The sequence below is a fragment of the Pristiophorus japonicus genome, chromosome 4, assembly GCF_044704955.1.
Source record: "Pristiophorus japonicus isolate sPriJap1 chromosome 4, sPriJap1.hap1, whole genome shotgun sequence".
Lineage (NCBI taxonomy): Eukaryota > Metazoa > Chordata > Chondrichthyes > Pristiophoridae > Pristiophorus > Pristiophorus japonicus.
In genome coordinates, this window is record NC_091980.1 from 141,129,998 (window position 1) to 141,153,588 (window position 23,591).

General features: G+C 46.5%; 2 protein-coding genes across 2 annotated transcripts in view; both read left to right on the forward strand.

The window, feature by feature from the left end:
• lcp2a (lymphocyte cytosolic protein 2a) overlaps positions 1-23,591 on the forward strand; it is a 534,123-nt gene that overhangs the window by 101,048 nt on the left and 409,484 nt on the right. The gene's annotated exons all lie outside the window — the stretch shown is intronic.
• LOC139261930 (polysialic acid O-acetyltransferase-like) lies at positions 1,652-2,967 on the forward strand (the record flags this gene model as incomplete). The annotated part of the gene is made up of 2 exons (XM_070877103.1): positions 1,652-1,750; positions 2,797-2,967. Coding segments are annotated over 2 exons (270 nt in total), but the record flags the coding sequence as incomplete, so codon positions are not given.

Genomic DNA, 23,591 nt, shown 5'->3' on the forward strand with positions numbered 1-23,591 from the left:
AAGAGACAGAACTCACTACACAACAGAGAGAACTCACCACACAACAGTCACAACTCACTACACAACAGTCAAAACTGACTACACAACAGAGAGAACTCACTACACAGCAGTGAGAACTCACTACCGAGCAGTCACAACTCACAACACAACTGTCAGAACTCACTACACAACAGTGAGAACTGACTACACAACAGTGAGAACTGACTACACAACAGTGAGAACTGACTACACAACAGTGAAGACTCCCTACACATCAGTGAGAAGTGACTACACAACAGTCAGAACTGGCTACACAACAGTGAGAACTCACTACACAACAGACAGAACTCACTACACAACAGTGATAACTCACTGCACAACAGTCAGAACTCATTACACAACAGTCAGAACTGACTACACAACAGTCAGAACTGACTATACAACAGTTAGAACTCAGTACACAACAGTCAGAACTGACTACAACACATTGAGAACTCACTACACAACAGTGAGAACTCACTACACAACAGTCAGAACTCATTACACAACAGTCAGAACTGACTACACCACAGTGAGATCTCACTACACAAAGTCAGAACTGACGACACTACAGTCAGAACTGACTACATAACAGTCAGAACTGACTACACAACAGTGAGAACTGACTGTACAACAGTGAGAACTGATGACACAACAGTCAGAACTGATGACACAACAGTGAGAACTGACTACTCAACAGTAAGAACTGACTACACAACAGTCAGAACTGACTACACTACAGTCAGAACTCATTACACAACAGTGAGAACTGACTGTACAACAGTCAGAACTGATGACATAACAGTGAGAACTGACTACACAACAGTGAGAACTGACTGCACAACAGTGAGAACTGTCTACGCAACAGTCAGAACTGACTACTCAACAGTAAGAACTGACTACACAACAGTCAGAACTGACTACACAACAGTCACAACTCACGACACCCCTGTCAGAACTGACTATACAACAGTCAGAACTGACTACACAACAGTGAGAACTGACTATTCAACAGTGAGAACTCACCACACAACAGTGAGAACTGGCTTACAGACTGTGTGAACTCACTACACACCAGTGAGAACTCACTACACAACAGACAGAACTCACTACACAACAGTGAGAACTCACTACACAACAGTGAGAACTCACTGCACAAAAGAGACAACTCATAACACAACAGTCACAACTCACTACACAACTGTCATAACTTGCTACACAAGAGTGAGAACTCAATAAACAAGAGACAGAACTCACTACACAACAGAGAGAACTCACCACACAACAGTCACAACTCACTACACAACAGAAAGAACTCAGTACAGAACAGAGAGAACTGACTGCACAACAGTCAGAACATAGTACACAACAGTCAGAACTCACTACACAACAGTCAGAACTCACTACACAACAGAGAGAACTCACTACACAGCAGTGAGAACTTACTACAGAGCAGTCACAACTCACAACACAACAGTCAGAACTGACTACAACACATTGAGAACTCACTACACAACAGTGAGAACTCACTACACATCAGTGAGAAGTGACTACACAACAGTCAGAACTGGCTACACAACAGTGAGAACTCACGACACATCAGACAGAACTCACGATACAACAGTGATAACTCACTGCACAACAGTCAGAACTCATTACACAACAGTCAGAACTGACTACACAACAGTCAGAACTGACTGCACAACAGTCAGAACTGACTGCACAGCAGGAAGAACTCACTACACAACAGTGAGTACTGACTACACAACAGTCAGAACTGACTGCACACGAGGCAGAACTCACTACACAACAGTGAGTACTGACTACACAACAGTAAGAACTGACTGCACAACCGTGGGAGCTGACTACACAACAGTGAGTACTGACTATACAACAGTTAGAACTCAGTACACAACAGTCAGAACTGACTACAACACATTGAGAACTCACTACACAACAGTGAGAACTCACTACACAACAGTCAGAACTCATTACACAACAGTCAGAACTGACTACACCACAGTGAGATCTCACTACACAAAGTCAGAACTGACGACACTACAGTCAGAACTGACTACATAACAGTCAGAACTGACTACACAACAGTGAGAACTGACTGTACAACAGTGAGAACTGATGACACAACAGTCAGAACTGATGACACAACAGTGAGAACTGACGACACAACAGTGAGAACTGACTGCACAACAGTGAGAACTGTCTATGCAACAGTCAGAACTGACTACACTACAGTCAGAACTCATTACACAACAGTGAGAACTGACTGTACAACAGTCAGAACTGATGACATAACAGTGAGAACTGACTACACAACAGTGAGAACTGACTGCACAACAGTGAGAACTGTCTACGCAACAGTCAGAACTGACTACTCAACAGTAAGAACTGACTACACAACAGTCAGAACTGACTACACGACAGTCACAACTCACGACACCCCTGTCAGAACTGACTACACAACAGTCAGAACTGACTACACAACAGTGAGAACTGACTATTCAACAGTGAGACATCACCACACAACAGTGAGAACTGGCTTACAGACTGTGTGAACTCACTACACACCAGTGAGAACTCACTACACAACAGACAGAACTCACTACACAACAGTGAGAACTCACTACACAACAGTGAGAACTCACTGCACAAAAGAGACAACTCATAACACAACAGTCACAACTCACTGCACAACTGTCATAACTTGCTACACAAGAGTGAGAACTCAATAAACAAGAGACAGAACTCACTACACAACAGAGAGAACTCACCACACAACAGTCACAACTCAATACACAACAGAAAGAACTCAGTACACAACAGAGAGAACTCACTGCACAACAGTCAGAACATAGTACACAACAGTCAGAACTCACTACACAACAGTCACAACTGACTACACAACAGAGAGAACTCACTACACAGCAGTGAGAACTTACTACAGAGCAGTCACAACTCACAACACAACTGTCAGAACTCACTACACAACAGTGAGAACTGACTGCACAACAGTGAGAACTCACTACACAACAGTGAAAACTGACTACACAACAGTGAGGACTCCCTACACATCAGTGAGAAGTGACTACACAACAGTCAGAACTGGCTACACAACAGTGAGAACTCACTACACAACAGACAGAACTCACTACACAACAGTGATAACTCACTGCACAACAGTCAGAACTCATTACGCAACAGTCAGAACTGACTACACAACAGTCAGAACTGACTGCACAACAGTCAGAACTGACTGCACACCAGGGAGAACTCACTACACAACAGTGAGTACTGACTACACAACAGTCAGAACTGACTGCACACGAGGCAGAACTCACTACACAACAGTGAGTACTGACTACACAACAGTAAGAACTGACTGCACAACCGTGGGAGCTGACTACACAACAGTGAGTACTGACTACACAACAGTCAGAACTGACTATACAACAGTTAGAACTCAGTACACAACAGTCAGAACTGACTACAACACATTGAGAACTCACTACACAACAGTGAGAACTCACTACACACCAGTCAGAACTGTCTACACAATAGTGAGAACTCACTACACAACAGTCAGAACTCATTACACAACAGTCAGAACTGACGACACTACAGTCAGAACTGACTACATAATAGTCAGAACTGACTACACAACAGTGAGAGCTGACTGTACAACAGTGAGAACTGATGACACAACAGTCAGAACTGATGACACAACAGTGAGAACTGACTGTACAACAGTCAGAACTGATGACACAACAGTGAGAACTGACTACACAACAGTGAGAACTGACTGCACAACAGTGAGAACTGACTACACAACAGTGAGAACTGACTGCACAACAGTGAGAACTGTCTACGCAACAGTCAGAACTGACTACTCAACAGTAAGAACTGACTACACAACAGTCAGAACTGACTACACAACAGTCACAACTCACGACACCCCTGTCAGAACTGACTACACAACAGTCAGAACTGACTACACAACAGTGAGAACTGACTATTCAACAGTGAGAACTCACCACACAACAGTGAGAACTGGCTTACAGACTGTGTGAACTCACTACACACCAGTGAGAACTCACTACACAACAGACAGAACTCACTACACAACAGTGAGAACTCACTACACAACAGTGAGAACTCACTGCACAAAAGAGACAACTCATAACACAACAGTCACAACTCACTACACAACTGTCATAACTTGCTACACAAGAGTGAGAACTCAATAAACAAGAGACAGAACTCACTACACAACAGAGAGAACTCACCACACAACAGTCACAACTCACTACACAACAGAAAGAACTCAGTACACAACAGAGAGAACTCACTGCACAACAGTCAGAACATAGTACACAACAGTCAGAACTCACTACACAACAGTCAGAACTCACTACACAACAGTCACAACTCACTACACAACAGTCACAACTGACTACACAACAGAGAGAACTCACTACACAGCAGTGAGAACTTACTACAGAGCAGTCACAACTCACAACACAACTGTCAGAACTCACTACACAACAGTGAGAACTGACTCCACAACAGTGCGAACTCACTACACAACAGTGAAAACTGACTACACAACAGTGAGGACTCCCTACACATCAGTGAGAAGTGATTACACAACAGTCAGAACTGGCTACACAACAGTGAGAACTCACTACACAACAGACAGAACTCACTACACAACAGTGATAACTCACTGCACAACAGTCAGAACTCATTACACAACAGTCAGAACTGACTACACAACAGTCAGAACTGACTGCACAACAGTCAGAACTGACTGCACACCAGGGAGAACTCACTACACAACAGTGAGTACTGACTACACAACAGTCAGAACTGACTGCACACGAGGCAGAACTCACTACACAACAGTGAGTACTGACTACACAACAGTAAGAACTGACTGCACAACCGTGGGAGCTGACTACACAACAGTGAGTACTGACTACACAACAGTCAGAACTGACTATACAACAGTTAGAACTCAGTACACAACAGTCAGAACTGACTACAACACATTGAGAACTCACTACACAACAGTGAGAACTCACTACACACCAGTCAGAACTGTCTACACAATAGTGAGAACTCAATGCACAAAGTCAGAACTGACTACAACACATTGAGAACTCACTACACAACAGTGAGAACTCACTACACAACAGTCAGAACTGTCTAAACAACAGTGAGAGCTCAATACACAAAGTCAGAACTGACGACACCACAGTGAGAACTCACTACACAACAGTCAGAACTCATTACACAACAGTCAGAACTGACGACACTACAGTCAGAACTGACTACATAATAGTCAGAACTGACTACACAACAGTGAGAGCTGACTGTACAACAGTGAGAACTGATGACACAACAGTCAGAACTGATGACACAACAGTGAGAACTGACTGTACAACAGTCAGAACTGATGACACAACAGTGAGAACTGACTACACAACAGTGAGAACTGACTGCACAACAGTGAGAACTGTCTACGCAACAGTCAGAACTCACTACACAACAGTCACAACTCACGACACCGCTGTCAGAACTGACTACACAACAGAGAGAACTTGCTACACAGCAGTGAGAACTCAGTACGCAACAGTGAGAGCTGACTACACAACAGTGAGAGCTGACTACACAACCGTCAGAACTGACTGCACAACAGAGAGAACTCACTAGACTACAGTGAGAACTCACTACAACAGTGACAACTGACTACACAACAGTGAGAACTGACTATACAACAGTGATAACTGACTACACAACAGTCAGAACTGACTACACAACAGTCAGAACTCACTACACAACAGTGAGAACTGTCTACACAACAGTCAGAACTCTACATAACAGTGAGAACTCGCTACACAACAGTCAGGATTGACTACACAACTGTTAGAACTGACTACACAACAGTCCGAACTGACGACTCAACGGTGAGAACTCACTACACAACAGTCAGAACTGACTGCGCAACAGTCAGAACTGACTACACAACAGTCAGAACTCACTACACAACATTGAGAACTCACTACACGACAGTCAGAACTGACTGCACAACAGTCAGAACTCACTCCACAACAGTGAGTACTGACTACACAACAGTCAGAACTGACTGCACAACAGTGAGAACTGACTACACAACAGTCAGAACTGACCACACAACAGTCAGAACTCACTACACAACAGTGAGTACTGACGACACAACCATGAGAACTGACTACACCACAGTGAGAACTCACTACACAACATTCAGAACTCACTGCACAACAGTGAGAACTCACTACACAACTGTCAGAACTGACTACACAATAGTCAGAACTGACTACTCAAAAGTCAGAACTCATTACAGAACACTGAGAACTGACTATACAACAGTCAGAACTGACTACTCAACAGTCAGAACTCATTACAGAACACTGAGAACTGACTATACAACAGTCAGAACTGACTACACAACAGTCAGAACTCATTACACAACAGTGATAACTGACTTCACAACAGTGAGAACTGACTACACAACAGTGAGAACTGACTACACAACAGTCAGAAGTGACTACACAACAGTGAGAACTGACTGCACAACAGTGAGAACTGACTACAGAACAGGGAGAACTCACTACAGAACAGTCAGAACTGACTGCACAACAGTGAGAGCTCACTACACAACAGTGAGAACTCACTGCACAACAGTGAGAACTGACTACACAGTGAGACTTCGAAAGGCAGTAAATCCTGGTAACAGCAAGATTGAGTTAAAAAGCTGCCTTAACAGTGAGGCTGCCAAAAAGATGAACTCGCAATGCCTGCAATAAAAGCGGCTAAAATGAGTGGATTAAGTCTGAACTGGCAGGTAAGGTAATAGTGTTATAAAATTTATAAAACCAGTGCTGAAGTTGAATTATACCACCATCAGGCATGAAGGTTATTTTAGGTAACTGAGAGAGATTTTAATCATCTTAATCAGTCTCTCTGCAATAAAAGAAACTGAAAAACACAGCAAGCTGCATACAGCCCAAGTGGAAATCGCTGCTGTGACCACTTCCTGATATAATTGGTATATTATATGAATGTTGCAGAGTGCTATGCAATACTGCCCCAGTACGAATTACCATTTTTATCTATTTATCATAAGAGGTAACAGAGGAATTCATGTTGGAAAAGGTCAATGAAAAGCTCTGCCTGTAGTGTCGTTTGCAGTCGTTAATTGGGCAGATGCATTGATTACAGAGGTCAGAACTGTTTGGTGTTTTGCAGCAATCTGACTGAACTTTCACTCCACTGAATATTAGCCTAATATATGTAGTGATAGCTGTCCATTCAATCCATTACCAAGTATTTCTTTATTAATGATTTTCACTTTTGTGCCAACTTTCATTTGTTCCAGTCGTCTTTCTTTTCATAAGGGTTTCATGATGACTGTCTCACTCCTACACCATCAAAGTAGAATGGTAAAAGGATGATTTTATTCCCTGCCACCCAACTCCCCGCATGTGACATGAATGGGCCAGCGGTGGATTAAAATAGAAAGAAAGAAGAAATAGCTTGCATTTATATAGCACCTTTCACAACCTCAGGATGTTCCAAGGCACTTTACAGCCAATAAAGTATTTTTGGAGTGTCGTCACTGTAATGTAGGAAAAGCGGCAGCCAATTTGCGCACAGCAAGCTCCCACAAGCAGCAATGTGTTAATGATCAGATAAACTGTTTTTCTGTGATGTTGATTGAGGATAAATATTGGCCAGGATCCTGGGGAGAACTCTCCTGCTCTTCTTCTAAATAGTGCCATGGGATCTTTTACATCCACCTGAGAGAGCAGGTGGGGCCTCGGTTTAACGTCTAACCGAGATTATGTGCTCAATTCTCTGGAGTGGGACATGAGCTCACAAAATAGATTGGATGCAAGCGTTAGGGGCTGAATTCCCTGCCCCATGACTACCCTAGCACTCCTGCGCTACGAGCAGCAAACGTGGTAAGCATATGCAAGCATGTGGTTGGGAAGATGTTGTAATCCATTATTAAAGAAGCAGTAGCAGGACATTTGGAAAAGCAAAATTCGGTCAGGCAGAGTCAGTATGGATTTATGAAGGGGAAGTCATGTTTGACAAATTTGCTGGAGTTCTTTGAGGATGTAGCAAACAGGGTGGATAAAGTGGAACGAGTGGATGTGGTGTATTTGGACTTCCAGAAGGCATTTGACAAGGTGCCACATAAAAGGTAAAGGTTCACGGGGTTGGGGGTAATATATTAACATGGATAGAGGATTGGCTAACTAACAGAGAACAGAAAGTCGGGATAAATGGTTCATTCTCTGGTTGGCAACCAGTAACTAATGGGATGCCGCAGGGATCAGTGCTGTGACCCCAACTATTTACAATCTATATTAACGACTTGGAAGAAGGGACAGAGTGTGACATAGCCAAGTTTGCTGATGATACAAAGATGGGAGGAAAAGCAATGTGTGAGGAGGACACAAAAAATCTGCAAAAGGACATAGTCCAAGTGAGTGGGCAAAAATTTGGCAGATGGAGTATAATGTCGCAAAGTATGAGGTCATGCACTTTGGCAGAAAAAAATAAAAGAGTAAGTTATTATTTAAATGGAGAACGATTGCAAAGTGCCGCAGTACAGCGGGACCTGGGGGTACTTGTGCATGAAATACAAAAGGATAGTATGCAGGTACAGCAAGTGATCAGGTAGACCAATGAAATCTTGGCCTTTATTGCAAAGGGGAGGGAGTATAAAAGCAGGGAAGTCTTGCTACAGCTATATAAGGTACTGGTGAGGCCACACCTGGAATACTGTGTGCAGTTTTGGTTTCCATATTTACGAAAGGATATACTTGCGTTGGAGGCAGTTCAGAGAAGGTTCACTAGGTTGATTCCGGGGATGAGGGAGTTGACTTATGAGGAAAGGTTGAGTAGGTTGGCCTCTATTCATTGGAATTCAGAAGAATGAGAGTTGATCTTATCAAAACGTATAAGATTATGAGGGGGCTTGACAAGGTGGATGCAGAGAGGATGTTTCCACTGATGGGGGAGAATAGAACTGGAAGGCATGATCTTAGAATAAGGGGCTGCCCATTTAAAACAGAGATGAGGAGAAATTTCTTCTCTCAAAGTGTTGTAAATCTGTGGAATTCGCTGCCTCAGAGAGCTGTGGAAGCTGGATCATTGAATAAATTTAAGACTGAAATAGACAGTTTCTTAACTGAGAAGGGGTTATGGGGAGCGGGCAGGGAAGTGAACCTGAGTCTATGATCAGATCAGCCATGATCGCATTAAATGGCGGAGCAGGCTCGAGGGGCCGTATGGCCTACTTCTGCTCCTATTTCTTACGTTCTTATGTTCTTATATGTCCTGCCGGTTCCCAAACTTCTGCCGTTACATCCAGACTTTTTGCCAGAAGTGACAGATGTTGATTATGTCCACCCACCTGTTCAAATGACATATGTACGACAGGAACACATCATCAGTGGATGGCACCAACCATGATATGATGCACCCAATGCAAGGAGGGTGGAACTGTAACAATGGGAGCCTAGCCAAAATGCGAAACTCTCTCCAGAGCCTCAGTGGCTCAGCACTCATAGAACTGATTGGACCCAAAACACAACCCCCAGCCTCCCTCCACATCCCTTCTACAACTGAAACTCAAGGCCCCAGTTTACAGAGTCATGCTGTGGATTCTCATGTGTTCAGGACAAATTTCCAGTAAAAGGCGCTAAGGGGGAGAAATTGGCCTGCTTTGCACCTCCTCTTAGCGCCAGCAGAGGGCGGTAATGGGTTGCTAAGGGGTTACCGACTGGGCACAGCAATTTCACTGACGCCCATGAACTTCCTGGCAGTTTTGCGCTGGTGCTAACACTTACCGCCTCGCTCTCTTGCGCCCCGTAGATTGTGACGTCATCCGGTGTGCAGCGTCCCATTACCACCTCGGATGTGATATTCGCTCCTGCCCCTGCAGCATCGCCGGGCGTCAACAACGGCCACTACAGGAGGCATTGTCACCTCGGCTGGCCGCTTGAGGAGCAATAATTAAAGGCATGGTGTTCAGGTAGGGCAAAATGTTTTTTGCTCCCCAGTCTGGCACTTCCTGATTTCTTTGACTCCATCATTCCTCAGCCCTGCACTCTCTCAGAGTGTTTGGGGCTGCTTTGCACATAACGCAGGTTTTGTGGCCCAACAGACAGAGCATGAATAGTGATTGAACCCATCATTGGTCCTTCCCTTTAAGCGAGGGAAGGAGCCTCCAAAGAGGGCAACGCTGCACGGAACATTGTTCAGTGCTGTGCCGATCCCGCGCCTCTCGCACACTTTAGCGCTCTAAGCGAAGTTGTAGCTGAAGGTGAGTGTCCCGGGGTGGGGGAGAGGGAGTAGGGTGCTGAGGGTGAGTGTCCCGGGGGGGTGGAAGAGGTAGCCGGGACACTCACTTTAGTGCTAGAGACTCACATACCAATAACTGACAGTTACACCTTTAACCCACACTCACAAACCAGAAACTGACAGCTAAATATTGAGCACAATGCTCGCATATCAAACTGGAAGGTACTGATTGATCCCACACTGACATATCAGAAACTGACAGGTACAGAATAAAACCCACACTCACATACCAGAAACTGATAGGTACACATTCAACCCATACTCATATACCAGAAACTGACAGGTACAGATTCTCCAGAGAAGTAGCAGCAGGGATAATGGATGCATTGGTTGTTACTTACCAAAATTCCCTGGATTCTGGGTAGGTCCCAGCAGATTAGAAAACTGCAAATGTAACGCCCCTATTTAAAAAAAAAGGAGGCAGACAAAAAGCAGGAAACTATCGACCAGTTAGCCCAACATCTATGGTTGGGAAGATGTTGGAGTCCATTATTAAAGAAGCAGTAGCAGGACATTTGGAAAAGCATAATTCGGTCAGGTAGAGTCAGCATGGATTTATAAAGGGGAAATCATATTTGACAAATTTGCTGGAATTCTTTGAGGATGTAATGAACAGGGTGGATAAAGGGGAACCAGTGGATGTGGTGTATTTGGACTTCCAGAAGGCATTTGACAAGGTGCCACATAAAAGGTTACTACAGAAGATAAAAGTTCACGGTGTTGGGGTAATATATTAGCATGGATAGAGGATTGGCTAATGAACAGAAAACAGAGAGTCGGGATAAATGGTTCATTCTTGAGTTGGAAATCAGTAACTAGTGAATGCCGCAGGGATCAGTGCCGGAACCCCAACTATTTACAATCTATATTAATGACTTGGATGAAGGGATTGAGTGTAACGTAGTCAAGTTTGCTGATGATACAAAGATGGGAGAAAAAGCAATGTGTGAGGAGGACACAAAAACCTGCAAAAGGACAAAGACAGGCTATGTGAGTGAGCAACAATTTGGCAGATGGAGTATAATGTTGGAAAGTGTGAGGTTATGCACTTCGGCAGAAAAAAAATCGAAGAGCAAGTTATTATTTAAATGGAGAAAAATTGCATAGTGCTGCAGTACAGCGGGACCTGGGGGTCCTGATGCATGAAACGCAAAAGGTTAATATTCAGGTACAGCAAGTTATCAGGAAGGCCAATGGAATTTGGCCTTTATTGCAAAGGGGATGGAGTATAAAAGCATGGAAGTCTTGCTGCAGTTATATTGGTGAGGTCACACCTGGAATACTGCATACAGTTTTGGTTTCCATATTTACGAAAGGATATACTTGCTTTGGAAGCAGTTCAGAGAAGGTTCACCAGGTTGATTCCAGAGTTGAGGAGGTTGACTTAAGAGAAAAGATTGAGCAGGTTGGGCCGCTACTCATTGGAATTCAGAAGAATGAGAGGTGATCTTATCGAAACGTATAAGATTATGAGGGGGCTTGACAAGGTGGATGCAGAGAGGATGTTTCCACTGATAGGGGAGACTAGAACTAGGGGACATAATCGTAGAATAAGGGGCCGCCCATTTAAAACTGAGATGAGGAGAAATTTCTTCTCTCAGAGGGGTGTAAATCTGTGGAATTTGCTGCCTCAGAGAGCTGTGGAAGCTGGGTCATTGAATAAATTTAAGACAGAGATAGACAGTTTCTTAAACGATAAGGGAATAAGGGGTTATGGGGAGCGGGCAGGGAAGTTGAGCTGAGTCCATGATCGGATCAGCCATGATCTTATTAAATAGCGGAACAGGCTCGAGGGGCCGTATGGCCTACTCCTGCTCATATTTCTTTTGTTCTTATTTAGCGTTCCACTTCCCTCTTGGAGCGCTAAAGTGGAAGTTCCCGGGAGCAAAAAATCTTTTTCGCCTGGCCTTACTTTTGCGCTCCTTCAAAAGCAATCGCCCCAAATGGGGTGCTTTTCAAGTGTTTCTCCCACTCAGCAAGCGCATTAAGGCCAGCTGTCACCCTACAAACCAACCAAGTAGAATGTGAGTAACGTGGGGAGGTTATGGGATTGGAAATATATGCTGCAATTTTGTTTGCTTTGTTCTTTTGGTGGGGATGTCAACAAACTTTGTAGAACCTTTCCCCAGGAGATTAAACAAAAATGAATTCTTGGGATATGGGCATTGTGGGCAAGACTGCCGTTTATTGCTCATCACTAGTTGTCCTCAAGAAGGTGGTGTTGAGCCGCCTTCTTGGGCTGCTGCAGTCCGTGTGGTGAAGGAACTCCCACAATGCAGTCAGGGTAGGAGTGCCAGGATTTTGGCCCAGCGACGATGAAGGAACAGCAATTTACTTCCAAGTTGGAATTGTGCGTGATCTGGGGGGGATCTTGGAGGTGGCGGTGTTCCCATCCGCCTGCTGCCCTTGTCCTTCTGGCTGGTGGAGGCCGTGGGATTGGGAGATGTTGCAAAAGTAGATTTAAAAAGTTATATAAAGATGTTGATGAATGGGCTGGTCTGTAATTAAGTATGATAAATGGACTGAATGGCACCATTCTTGTTCTGAGCATTTTCATCTTCTTACAAAAATCTATTAAAAGGGGAGATTGTGCAAAAGATCATTGACTTCCTTGTATTACTGAGAGCAGTTGTCAGTGAATTTATTTTTACACATTGGTAGAAACTTCAATTCAGAGCTACAGAGAATGCAGAAACCACAATGCAGCAGCTCTGACATCCATTACAGCGGACTCTCTTCCTGGCAGTGGCCGTGCTGGGCATGTGAGGGTTCACAGCAAGCACTCAGTGGCTGCGGCAGCAATGCAGTCGGGAACAGGCAGAACCAGCAACTTGTCAGTGCGGCCTGAGATGGCTGGCAGCTCCCACAAAGCGGCTGGATAGGTCCGGCAACTCTCCAAGCAGGCCGAAAGTGGCGTTGAAAACTGCAGCGAGAGCAGCGACTTAGTACACCCCACAGGGTGAAAACCCAGTGATCAACAGGCAGCATGTGATGTCCCCAGTGAAATAGGCAGTGGGTGAAACCCAATATTCAAACAGGCAAGGGGTGAAATTACCCCAGTCACACAGGCAATGGGTGAAATTAACCAGTGACACAGGCAGTGGGTGAAATTACTCCAGTGACAAAGGCACTGGGTGAAATTACCCGAGTGGCACCGGCAGTGTTTGGAATTACCCCAGTGAAATAGGCAATGGATGAAATTACCCCAGTGACACAGGCAGTGGGTGAAATTACCCCAGTGACACAGGCAGTGGGTGAAATTACCCAGTGATACAGGCAGTGGATGAAATTACCCCAGTGACACAGGCAGTGGGCGAAATTACCTCAGTGACTCAGGCAGTGGGTGAAATTACCCAGTGACACAGGCAGTGGGTGAAATTACCCAGTGACACAGGCAGTGGGTGAAGTTACCCAGTGTCACAGGCAGTGGGTGAAATTACCCAGTGACACAGGCAGTGGATGAAATTACCCCAGTGACACAGGCAGTGGGTGAAATTACCCCAGTGAAACAGGCAGTGGGCGAAATTACCCCAGTGACACAGGCAGTGGTTGGAATTACCCCAGTGACACAGGCAGTGGGCGAAATTACTCCAGTGACACAGGCAGTGGGTGGAATTATCCCGGTGACACAGGCAGTGGGTGAAATTACCCAGTGACACAGGTAGTTGGTGAAATTACCCCAGTGAAATAGGCAGTGGGTGAAATTACCCATTGACACAAGCAGTGGATGAAATTACCCCAGTGACACAGGCAGTGGGTGAAATTACCCCAGTGAAAGAGGCAGTGGGTGAAATTACCCCAGTGAAACAGGCAGTGGGTGAAATTACCCCAGTGACACAGGCAGTGGGTTAAATTACCCCAGTGACACAGGCAGTGGTTGGAATTATCCCAGTGACACAGGCAGTGGCTGAAATTACCCAGTGACACAGGCAGTGAGTGAAATTACCCCAGTGACACAGGCAGTGGTTGGAATTATCCCAGTGACATAGGCAGTGCTTGAAATTACCCAGTGACACTGGCAGTGGTTCTAATTGCCCCAGTGACACAGGCAGTGCATGCAATTACCCCAGTGAAACAGGCAGTGGATGAAATTACCCCAGTGACACAGGCAGTGGTTGCAATTACGCCAGTGACACAGGCAGTGGTTGGAATTACCCCAGTGACACAGGCAGTGGGTGAAATTACCTCAGTGACACAGGCAGTGGGTGAAATTACCCAATGGCACAGGCAGTGGGTGAAATTACCCAGTGACACAGGCAGTGCGTGAAATTACCCCAGTGACACAGGCAGTGGGTAAAATTACCCAGTGACACAGGCAGTGGGTGAAATTACCCCAGTGAAATAGGCAGTGCGTGAAATTACCCCAGTGACACAGGCAGTGCGTGAAATTACCCCAGTGACTCAGGCAGTGGTGGGAATTACCCCAGTGATACAGGCAGTGGGTGAAATTACCCCAGTGACACAGGCAGTGGGTGAAATTATCCCAGTGACACAGGCAGTGGGTGAAATTACTCCTGGTGACAGAGGCAGTGGGAGAAATTACTCCAGTGACAGAGGCAATGGGTGGAATTACCCCAGTGAAAGAGCAGTGGATGAAATTACCCCAGTGACACAGGCATCAATTAAGACATGGTTTAATCAAGGGCAGTTAGTGTGGATTTGTTTAGGGAAAGTTGTGTCTGACCAACATGATTGAATTTTTTGAGGAGGTAACCAGCAGGATCGATAAGGATAATGGTTATTATGTTGTGTATATGGACTTAGGAAAGCTTTTGATAAAGTCCCACATGGCAGACTGGTCAGGAAAGTAAAAGCCCATGGGATCCAGACCAAAATGGCAAATTTGATCCAAAATTGGCTCAGAGGCAGATCCAGTCAATGATTTGGAGTTAAATGTCGAGGGTATGATTAAGAAGTTTGCAGTTGACACTAAAATAGGCTGTGTGGTTGATAATGAAGAAGAAAGCTGCTGACTACAGGAAGATATCAATGTATTGGTCAGTTGGGCAGAGCAGTGGCAAATGGAATTTAATCTGGATAAGTGTGCGGTAATGCATTTGGGGAGGGCTAACAAGGCAAGGGAATACACATTAAATGGTACGACACTGAAAAGTGTGGAGGAACAAAGGGTCCTTTGAGTGCAGGTCTACAGATCGCTGAAAGTAGCAGGCCAGGTAGATAAGGTGGTTAAGAAGGCATATGGAATATTTGTTAAGAATACTTAGTAAGAAGGCATATGGAATACTTGCCTTTATTAGTCAAGGCATGGACTACAAGAACAGGGAGGTTATGCTTGAAATGTATAAAACACTGGTTAGGCCTTAGCAGTAATACTGCGTGTAGTTCTGGTCACCACATTACAGGAAAGATGTGATTCCACTGGAGAGGGTACAGAGGAGATTTACAAGAATGTTGCCTGAACTGGAGAATTTTGGCTATGACGAAAGATTGAAGATGGTGGGGCCGAAATTCTGGTGCCAGAAAGCTGGCGCACCTATGAGTTTTTAGCCGGTACTTAGCGCTGGAACTCTTGGTTCGGTGAGTCGATCTATTTTCAGGACTTTGAATTTTTTTCCAAGTCCTGCAGGAAATGGGTGATAACGGAGGCAGGCTTTAGACTCAAAGCCAGGCTGACTGTCTGAAAATGGGTCAGAAGGCTCGCTTGCCGCTGTCAATCAGCGTGGTGACATCACAGTGTGTGTGCATCACCACGCTCCCTATCCTTCATTAAAGGAGAGAGATTCTAGCTACTTTTTAAACTTTGGCCACTGGGCCACCAGGGAGTGTTTTGGCTGGGCCAGCGGCCTGGCACCCAAGAGGGGGTGCCAGGCTGCCCATTGGTGGCCCGGCTGAACCCAGTGCCAGTATTTTGGCCCGGCCGATTGGCAAGTCGGCTGACAAAAATTCTTGCACTGCAGCTGAGGCAGTGGGCCCACCCCTTTAAGGGTCACCATGCTGCCGGCCTGCCATCACTCTGCAGAGGTGCACCAACAGAGAAACCTATCAGGGGCACCACGTGGCGGGGGATCCATGGAGTGAGGTGAATATCGCTGGGTAAGTATTTTTATTGTTGTTTTATTCAATTTACTGGTGGTGATACCACTTGGGCGGTATGGGGTCCAGGGCGAAAAATCCCCGACTAGAACTTAGGTCGGATCGGCCTGTTGACCCCAGAGCGGCGGCCATTCTATTTTTCGGAATGACCGTCGCAAACAAGCACTAACGGGTCTCTGTGAGACCCTGAATTTCGGCCCCGCTGCATCTGTTTTCTTTGGAACAGAGGAGGCTGAGGGGAGACCTGATTGAGGTGTATAAAATTATGAGGAGCCTAGATAGAGTGGATATGAAGGAGCTCATTCCTTTGGCAGAGGTGTCAACAACCAGGGCGCATCGATTTAAAGAAATTGGGGGGAGCTTTACAGGAGATATGAGGGGAAATGTCTTCACCCAGAGGGCAGTGAGCTGTGGAACTCACTGCCTGAAAGGGTGGTAGAGGCAGAAACCCTCACCACATTAAAAAAGTACTTGGATGTGCACTTAAAGTGCTGTAACCTACAGGGCTATGGACCAAGAGCTGGAAAGCGGGATAAGGCTGGATAGCTGATGGTCGGCTGGCGCGGACATGGTAGGCCAAAATGGCCTCCTTCCGTGCTGTAAATTTCTATGAATCTATGAATGAAATTCCCCAGTGAAACAGGCTTTGGGTGAAATGTCCCCAGTAACACATGCAGTGGGTGAATGCTCCCCAATTAAACAGGGAATTGGGTGGTTAACATGTAGATATATTCACTGTACAAACCTGAAGCTTAATAATGCAGGATTATTTTTACCAGACAGAGCGAAGATGTTTATTTCTGTTACAATCATTGTGCCTGCCTGCAATATTTCTTTTTAAGCATCTCAGATCATTAAACTGTTGTCACCACAGGAGACAGGAAGGATCAGGTCACTGTGCAATATCATGTTGAAAATTCAAGAAATATCAATTAGACATTTTCTCAGAATTATATAAATAAACATTCTGGTTTTCAATATTTATTTATTTTACCAGCTCTTGGTGATTATTGCTGTTTTTTTGATTTTTAGTGCAAGAACAACTTGAATTTTCGAGCGCCTTTAACTTAGTAAAACGCAACACGGCGGTTCACGGGAGTGTTATCATACAAAATTTGACACTGAGCCACTTAATGGGGTATTAGGGTATATGACCGAAAGCTTGGTCAACGAGGTGGGTTTTAAGAAGCGTCTTAAAGGAGGAAAGAGGTGGAGAGTCGGAGAGGTTGAAGGAGGTAGTGCCAAAGCTTAGGGCCTAGGAAGGCACATCCACCGATAGTTGTGCAATTAAAATCGGGGATGCTCAAGAGGCCAGAATTAGAGGAGTGCAGAGATCTCGGGGGCTGTGGGGTTGGAAGAGATTACAGAGATAGGGAGGGATGAGGCCATGGAGGGATTTGAAAACAGGGATGAGAATTTTAAATACGAGGTATTGCTTAACCAGGATCCAACGAGTACAGGATTGATGGGAGAACGGAACTTGGTACGAGTTAGGACATGAGCAGCAGAGTTTAGCAGGAGCTTAAGTTTATTTAGGGTGAATGATGGGAGGCCAGTCAAGAGTGCATTGGAATTGTCATCAAGAGATAACAAAGGAATGGATGAGGGTTTCAGCAGCAGATGAGCTAAGGCAGGAGGCGAGTCAGGCGATGTTCCGGAGGTGGAAATAGGCGGTCTTAGTGATGGAGCAGATATGGGGTAGGAAGGTCACCTTGCTGTCAAACATGACACCAAGGTTGTGAACAGTCTGGTTCAGCCTGAAAAGGTGGCCAGGCAAAGTTAATAGAAACATTGAAACATAGAACATAGGTGCAGGATTAGGCCATTCGGCCCTTCGAGCCTGCACCACCATTCAATATGATCATGGCTGATCATGCAACTTCATTACCCCATTCCTGCTTTCTCTCCATACCCCTTGATCCCTTTAGCCGTAAGGGCCACATCTAACTCCCTTTTGAATATATCTAATGAACGTGTCATGTATTTAACCATCTTGCAATTACAATAGCCATGTAACTGTAACTCATGTACACTGTACCTGTACCCTAGAAATGCATACCCTGACCACAGGGGGTGAACTTGCGTGAGACACTCCTCATCTGGGTTTCCAGTTATAAAAGGGGAGGTCCCACCCAGGATCAGCACTCCTTGGTCCTGGGAATAAAGGTGAAGGTCACAGAGTAATTGTGTCTGATATCCATGCCTCGTGTGAGTTTGTAGTGAGGTGCAGGGACACTACATTTGACGACGAGAAACAGGAATCACACAACCACGAGGATGGCCACTGGTGGCACAGAGGAATGTTACTGTGTGGGTGAGGACTGGGACGACTTCGTGGAGAGACTCCAGCAGAGCTTTGTCACAAAGGACTGGCTGGAAGAGACAGCGGCTGACAAGCAGAGGGCGCATCTACTGACCAGCTGTGAACCACAGACGTATGCGCTGATGAAAGACCTGCTCGCACCCCAGAAGCCAGCGGACAAGTCCTTTGAAGAGCTCAGCCAGCTGATCAGTGAGCATCTCAAGCCGACGAGTAGCGTACACATGGCCCGTCACCGGTTCTACTCTCACCGGCGTCGGGAGGGACAAAACGTCTCGGACTTGTGGCAGAACTGCGGCTTTTGGCCAGTCTCTGTAAGTTCTCCGATGCTTGCAGGGGGGAGATGTTAAGGGACATTTTCATCGAGGGCATTAATCAAGCTGGCATTTTCAGGAAGCTCATAAAGACCAAGGACTTGACTTTAGAAGGGGCGGCGTTGATAACTCAGACCTTTATGGCAAGGGAAGAGGAGACCAAGCTAATTTACGCGCGCAGCCCTGGTCCAAAAGTGGCGACGGACCAGGGAGTTAACATGGTGAACGTGGCTCGGGACCCTACAGGCAGGCAAGGGCAAGGGCATTTCGAAACCGCCCAGGCAGCAACAGGCTCTAGGGTGGACCCGCAACAGGGACAATGGAAAGGGGATCGGCAATTCACTACATCACGAGGAACAATGCGTCCCGCGATGGGACCATTAACACCCATCATCAGAGTGCTTAGAAACAGCCAAATGGGCAATCAGAGAGAAATGCCTGGGAATAGTCCTTTTGTTAACAGCAATCTCAGCTCATGCTGGCGGTGCGGGGGTAGACACACTGCGAAAAGCTGCAGGTTCCAGCAATATACCTGTAGGATTTGTAATGTCAGTGGACACTTGGCCAGGATGTGCAAAAAGGCAGTAGCGAGGCTAAACTGCGAGACAGAGGAACCAGACGAGGGGGTCTGCAATGCAGGATGAGGCCTGGGGAAAAGCCATGATGCTGAAGTTCAGCGGGTTCATGTGGCTGATGTCCACAGCTCATACACTAAAACGCCACCCATGATGATGAAAGTCTTACTGAATGGCATTCCGGTGCACATAGAGCTGGATACTGGAGCTAGCCAGTCACTCATGAGCACCCAACAATTTGAGAGACTATGGCCACACAGAACTAGCAGGCCCAAACTGGAACGCATTGAGACGCAGCTACGGATGTACACCAAAGAGATCATCCCAGTGCTGGACAGTGCAAACTTGGTGGTAACACATAATGGATTACAGAACCAGCTGCCACTCTGGATTGTTCCTGGAAATGGCCTCGCGCTTTTGAGGAGGAGTTGGCTAGCTGAGATGAGTTGAAAATGGGGGAATGTGCACGCCATTTCATCCATGGAGTGAAGTTCATGCTCACAGGTCCTGCAAAAATTCGGGTCACTGTTTCAACCCGGTGTCGGAACGTTCAAAGACACTAAAGTAGTGATATGCATCACTCCGGACGCCAGACCAGTGCACCACAAAGCCAGAGCGGTGCCATATGTGATGCGTGAAAAAATTGAAAGTGAACTGGGCAGGCTGCTCAGAGAGGCATAATTTCGACCGTTGAATTCAGCGACTGGGCAAGTCCTATCGTTCCCGTCCTCAAAGCAGATGGCTCGGTTAGGATTTGTGGCGACTACAAAGCCACCATCAACCCAGTGTCGCTGCAAGACCAACACCCGCTTCCGAGAGCGGAGGACCTTTTTGCCACGTTGGCAGCTGGCAAGCTGTTCACGAAGCTGGACCTCATTTCGGCCTACATGATTCAGGAACTGGCTGAAGAATCCAATCTTCTGACCACCATCACGACGCACAAAGGATTATTTGTCTCCAACAGGTGCCCGTTTGGCATTCGTTCAGCAGCAGCTGTCTTTCAGAGAAACATGGAAAGCTTGCTCAAGTCCATCCCTGGAACGATCGTATTCCAAGACGACAGTCTTATACCGGGTCGAGACACCGAGGAACACTTCCGCAATCTGGAGGAAGTGCTACGCTGATTGGATCGGGTAGGCATGCTGCTGAAAAAGGCCAAGTGCATGTTTTTGGCCCCAGAGGTCAAGTTTTAGTGTAGGAGGGTTGCCACTGAATCAAAAACTGAGGCGATTCGCCGGGCACCTAGGCCCGGCAACACATTGGAGTTGCGATCATTGCTGGGACTTTTGAACTATTTTGGGAACTTTCTGCCGAACTTAAGCACATTGTTGGAGCCATTACACATGTTGCTCCATAAAGGTTGTGAATGGTTTTGGGGGGACTGTCAAGAATGGGCTTTCAATAAGGCGAGGAACCTGCTGTGTTCCAACTAACTGTTGACTTTGTATGACCCCTGTAAAAAACTGGTTTTAACATGCGATGCGTCATCCTATGGGGTTGGGTGTGTTTTGCAGCAGGGTAATGATGACGGCCGACTCCAACTGGTGGCTTATGCCTCCAGGTCGCTCTCCAAGGCAGAGCCTGGATACGGCATGGTCGAGAAGGAAGCACTCGCGTGTGTGTACGGTGTGAAAAAGATGCACCAGTACCTTTTCGGTAGACAGTTCGAGCTCGGGACAGACCACAAGCTGTTAACATCCTTGTTGTCCGACAGCAAGGCTGTCAACGCCAATGCGTCAGCTCGCATACAGCGATGGGCCCTCATGCTGGCTGCGTATGACTACACCATACGGCACCGGCCAGACACCGAAAATTGCGCTAACGCACTCAGCAGGCTCCCACTGGCCACCACCGAGGAGGCGTCGGAGCAGAGCGCCGAGATGGTCATGGCCGTTGAGGCTTTTGACACTGCGGGCTCCCCTATCACAGCCCGCCAGATCAAACTCTGGAATCAACAGGGACTCCCTCCTATCCATGATAAAGAAATGTCTCCTGACTGGGGATTGGGTGCCCGCACACAGGGCGTGCCCCAAGGAGGTCAGGCCGTTTCAGAGACGGATGGATGAGCTCTCCATCCAAGCCAACTGCCTGCTATGGGGCAGCGGGGTAGTCATGCCCCAGGAAGGAAGGGAAGCGTTCATCAGGGAACTCCACAGCGAGCACCCTGGCATCGTGTTAATGAAGGCCATTGCCCGGTCACATGTATGGTGGCTGGGGATTGACTCAGACCTGCAACACTGGATTCGCAATGCCCCCAGGGAGGCTCCACTCAGCCCGTGGCCCTGGCCGACCAGGCCATAGTCACGTATTCATGTAGACTATGCGGGCCCGTTCATGGGGTAAATGTTCCTGATCGTTGTTGATGCATACTCGAAGTGGATCGAGTGCATCATATAGAATTCGTGCACGATATCCATCACCGTGGAGAGTCTGCATACGGTTTTCGTGACCCATGGCTTGCCAGACATCTTGGTCAGCGACAATGGCCCGTGTTTCACCAGCCATGAATTCCAGGACTTTATGTCGGGCAATGGTATCTAGCATATCCAGACAGCGCCATTCAAGTCGGCTTCCAATGGCCAGGCGGAACGGACGGTCCAAGTCATAAAGCAGGGCATGCTCCGCATCCAAGGACCCTCCCTTCAGTACCACCTATCGCGCCTCCTGCTGGCCTACAGGTCCTGCCCGCACTCGCTCACGGGAGTCCCGCCAGTGGAACTCCTCATGAAACGCACGCTCAAGACACGGCTGCCCGTCATTCACCCAGACCTGGCAGACATTGTTGAGGGCATGCACCAATCCTAAACTGAGCTCCATGATCAAAACTTAAGGGGGAGGTGTATAGAAATAGATGACCCGGTATTTGTTCTTAACCATGCTTTGGGACCCAAGTGGCTTGAGGGCACTGTAATTGGCAAACAGGGATATAGGATCATGGTGGTCAGACTAAATAATCGGCAGATATGCAGCAAACACTTGGACCAAGTAAAGAAAAGATTCAGCATTGACATGGAGGAACCTGAAGAAGAGCATGAGATGACTGCCAGCGCACGAGCGACAAAGACAGCCCTCAGCATGCACAGTCCCTGCGGCCAGCCCAGACAGGCCGGAATCACCTCAAGTGACAGAGACGCGTGCTGAGGCTCAGCCACCAAAGCCACAACTGCGGCGCTCCATGAGAGAGCGTCAACCACCCGATAGATTTAACCTTTCAAACAAAAAGACTTAAGGGAGGAGGTGATGTCATGTATTTAACCATCTTGCAATTACAATAGCCATGTAACTGTAACTCATGTACACTGTACCTGTACCCTAGAAATGCACACCCTGACCACAGGGGGTTGAACTTGCGGGAGACACACCTCACCTGTGTTTCCAGGTATAAAAGGGGAGGTCCCACCCAGGGTCAGCACTCCTTGGTCCTGGGAATAAAGTGACCGTGTCTGATATACATGCCTCGTGTGAGTTTGTAGTAAGGTGCAGGGACACTACAGAACAAGCCTCAACAACGTTCTGTGGTAGAGAATTCCATAGGTTCACAATTCTCTGAGTGAAGATGTTTCTCCTCATCTCCGTCCTAAATGGCTTACCGCTTATCGTTAGATTGTGACCCCTGGTTCTGGACTTCCCCAAAATTAGGAACATTCTTCCTGCATCTAACCTGTCCAATCCCGTCAGAATTTTATATGATTCTATGAGATCCCCCCTCATTCTTCTAAATTCCAGTGAATGTAAGCCTAGTCGATCCAGTCTTTCTTCATATGTCAGTCCTGACATCCCAGGATCAGTCTGGTGAACCTTCGCTGCACTCCCTCAATAGCAAGAATGTCCTTCCTCAGATTAGGAGACCAAAACGTTACGCAATATTCAAGGTGT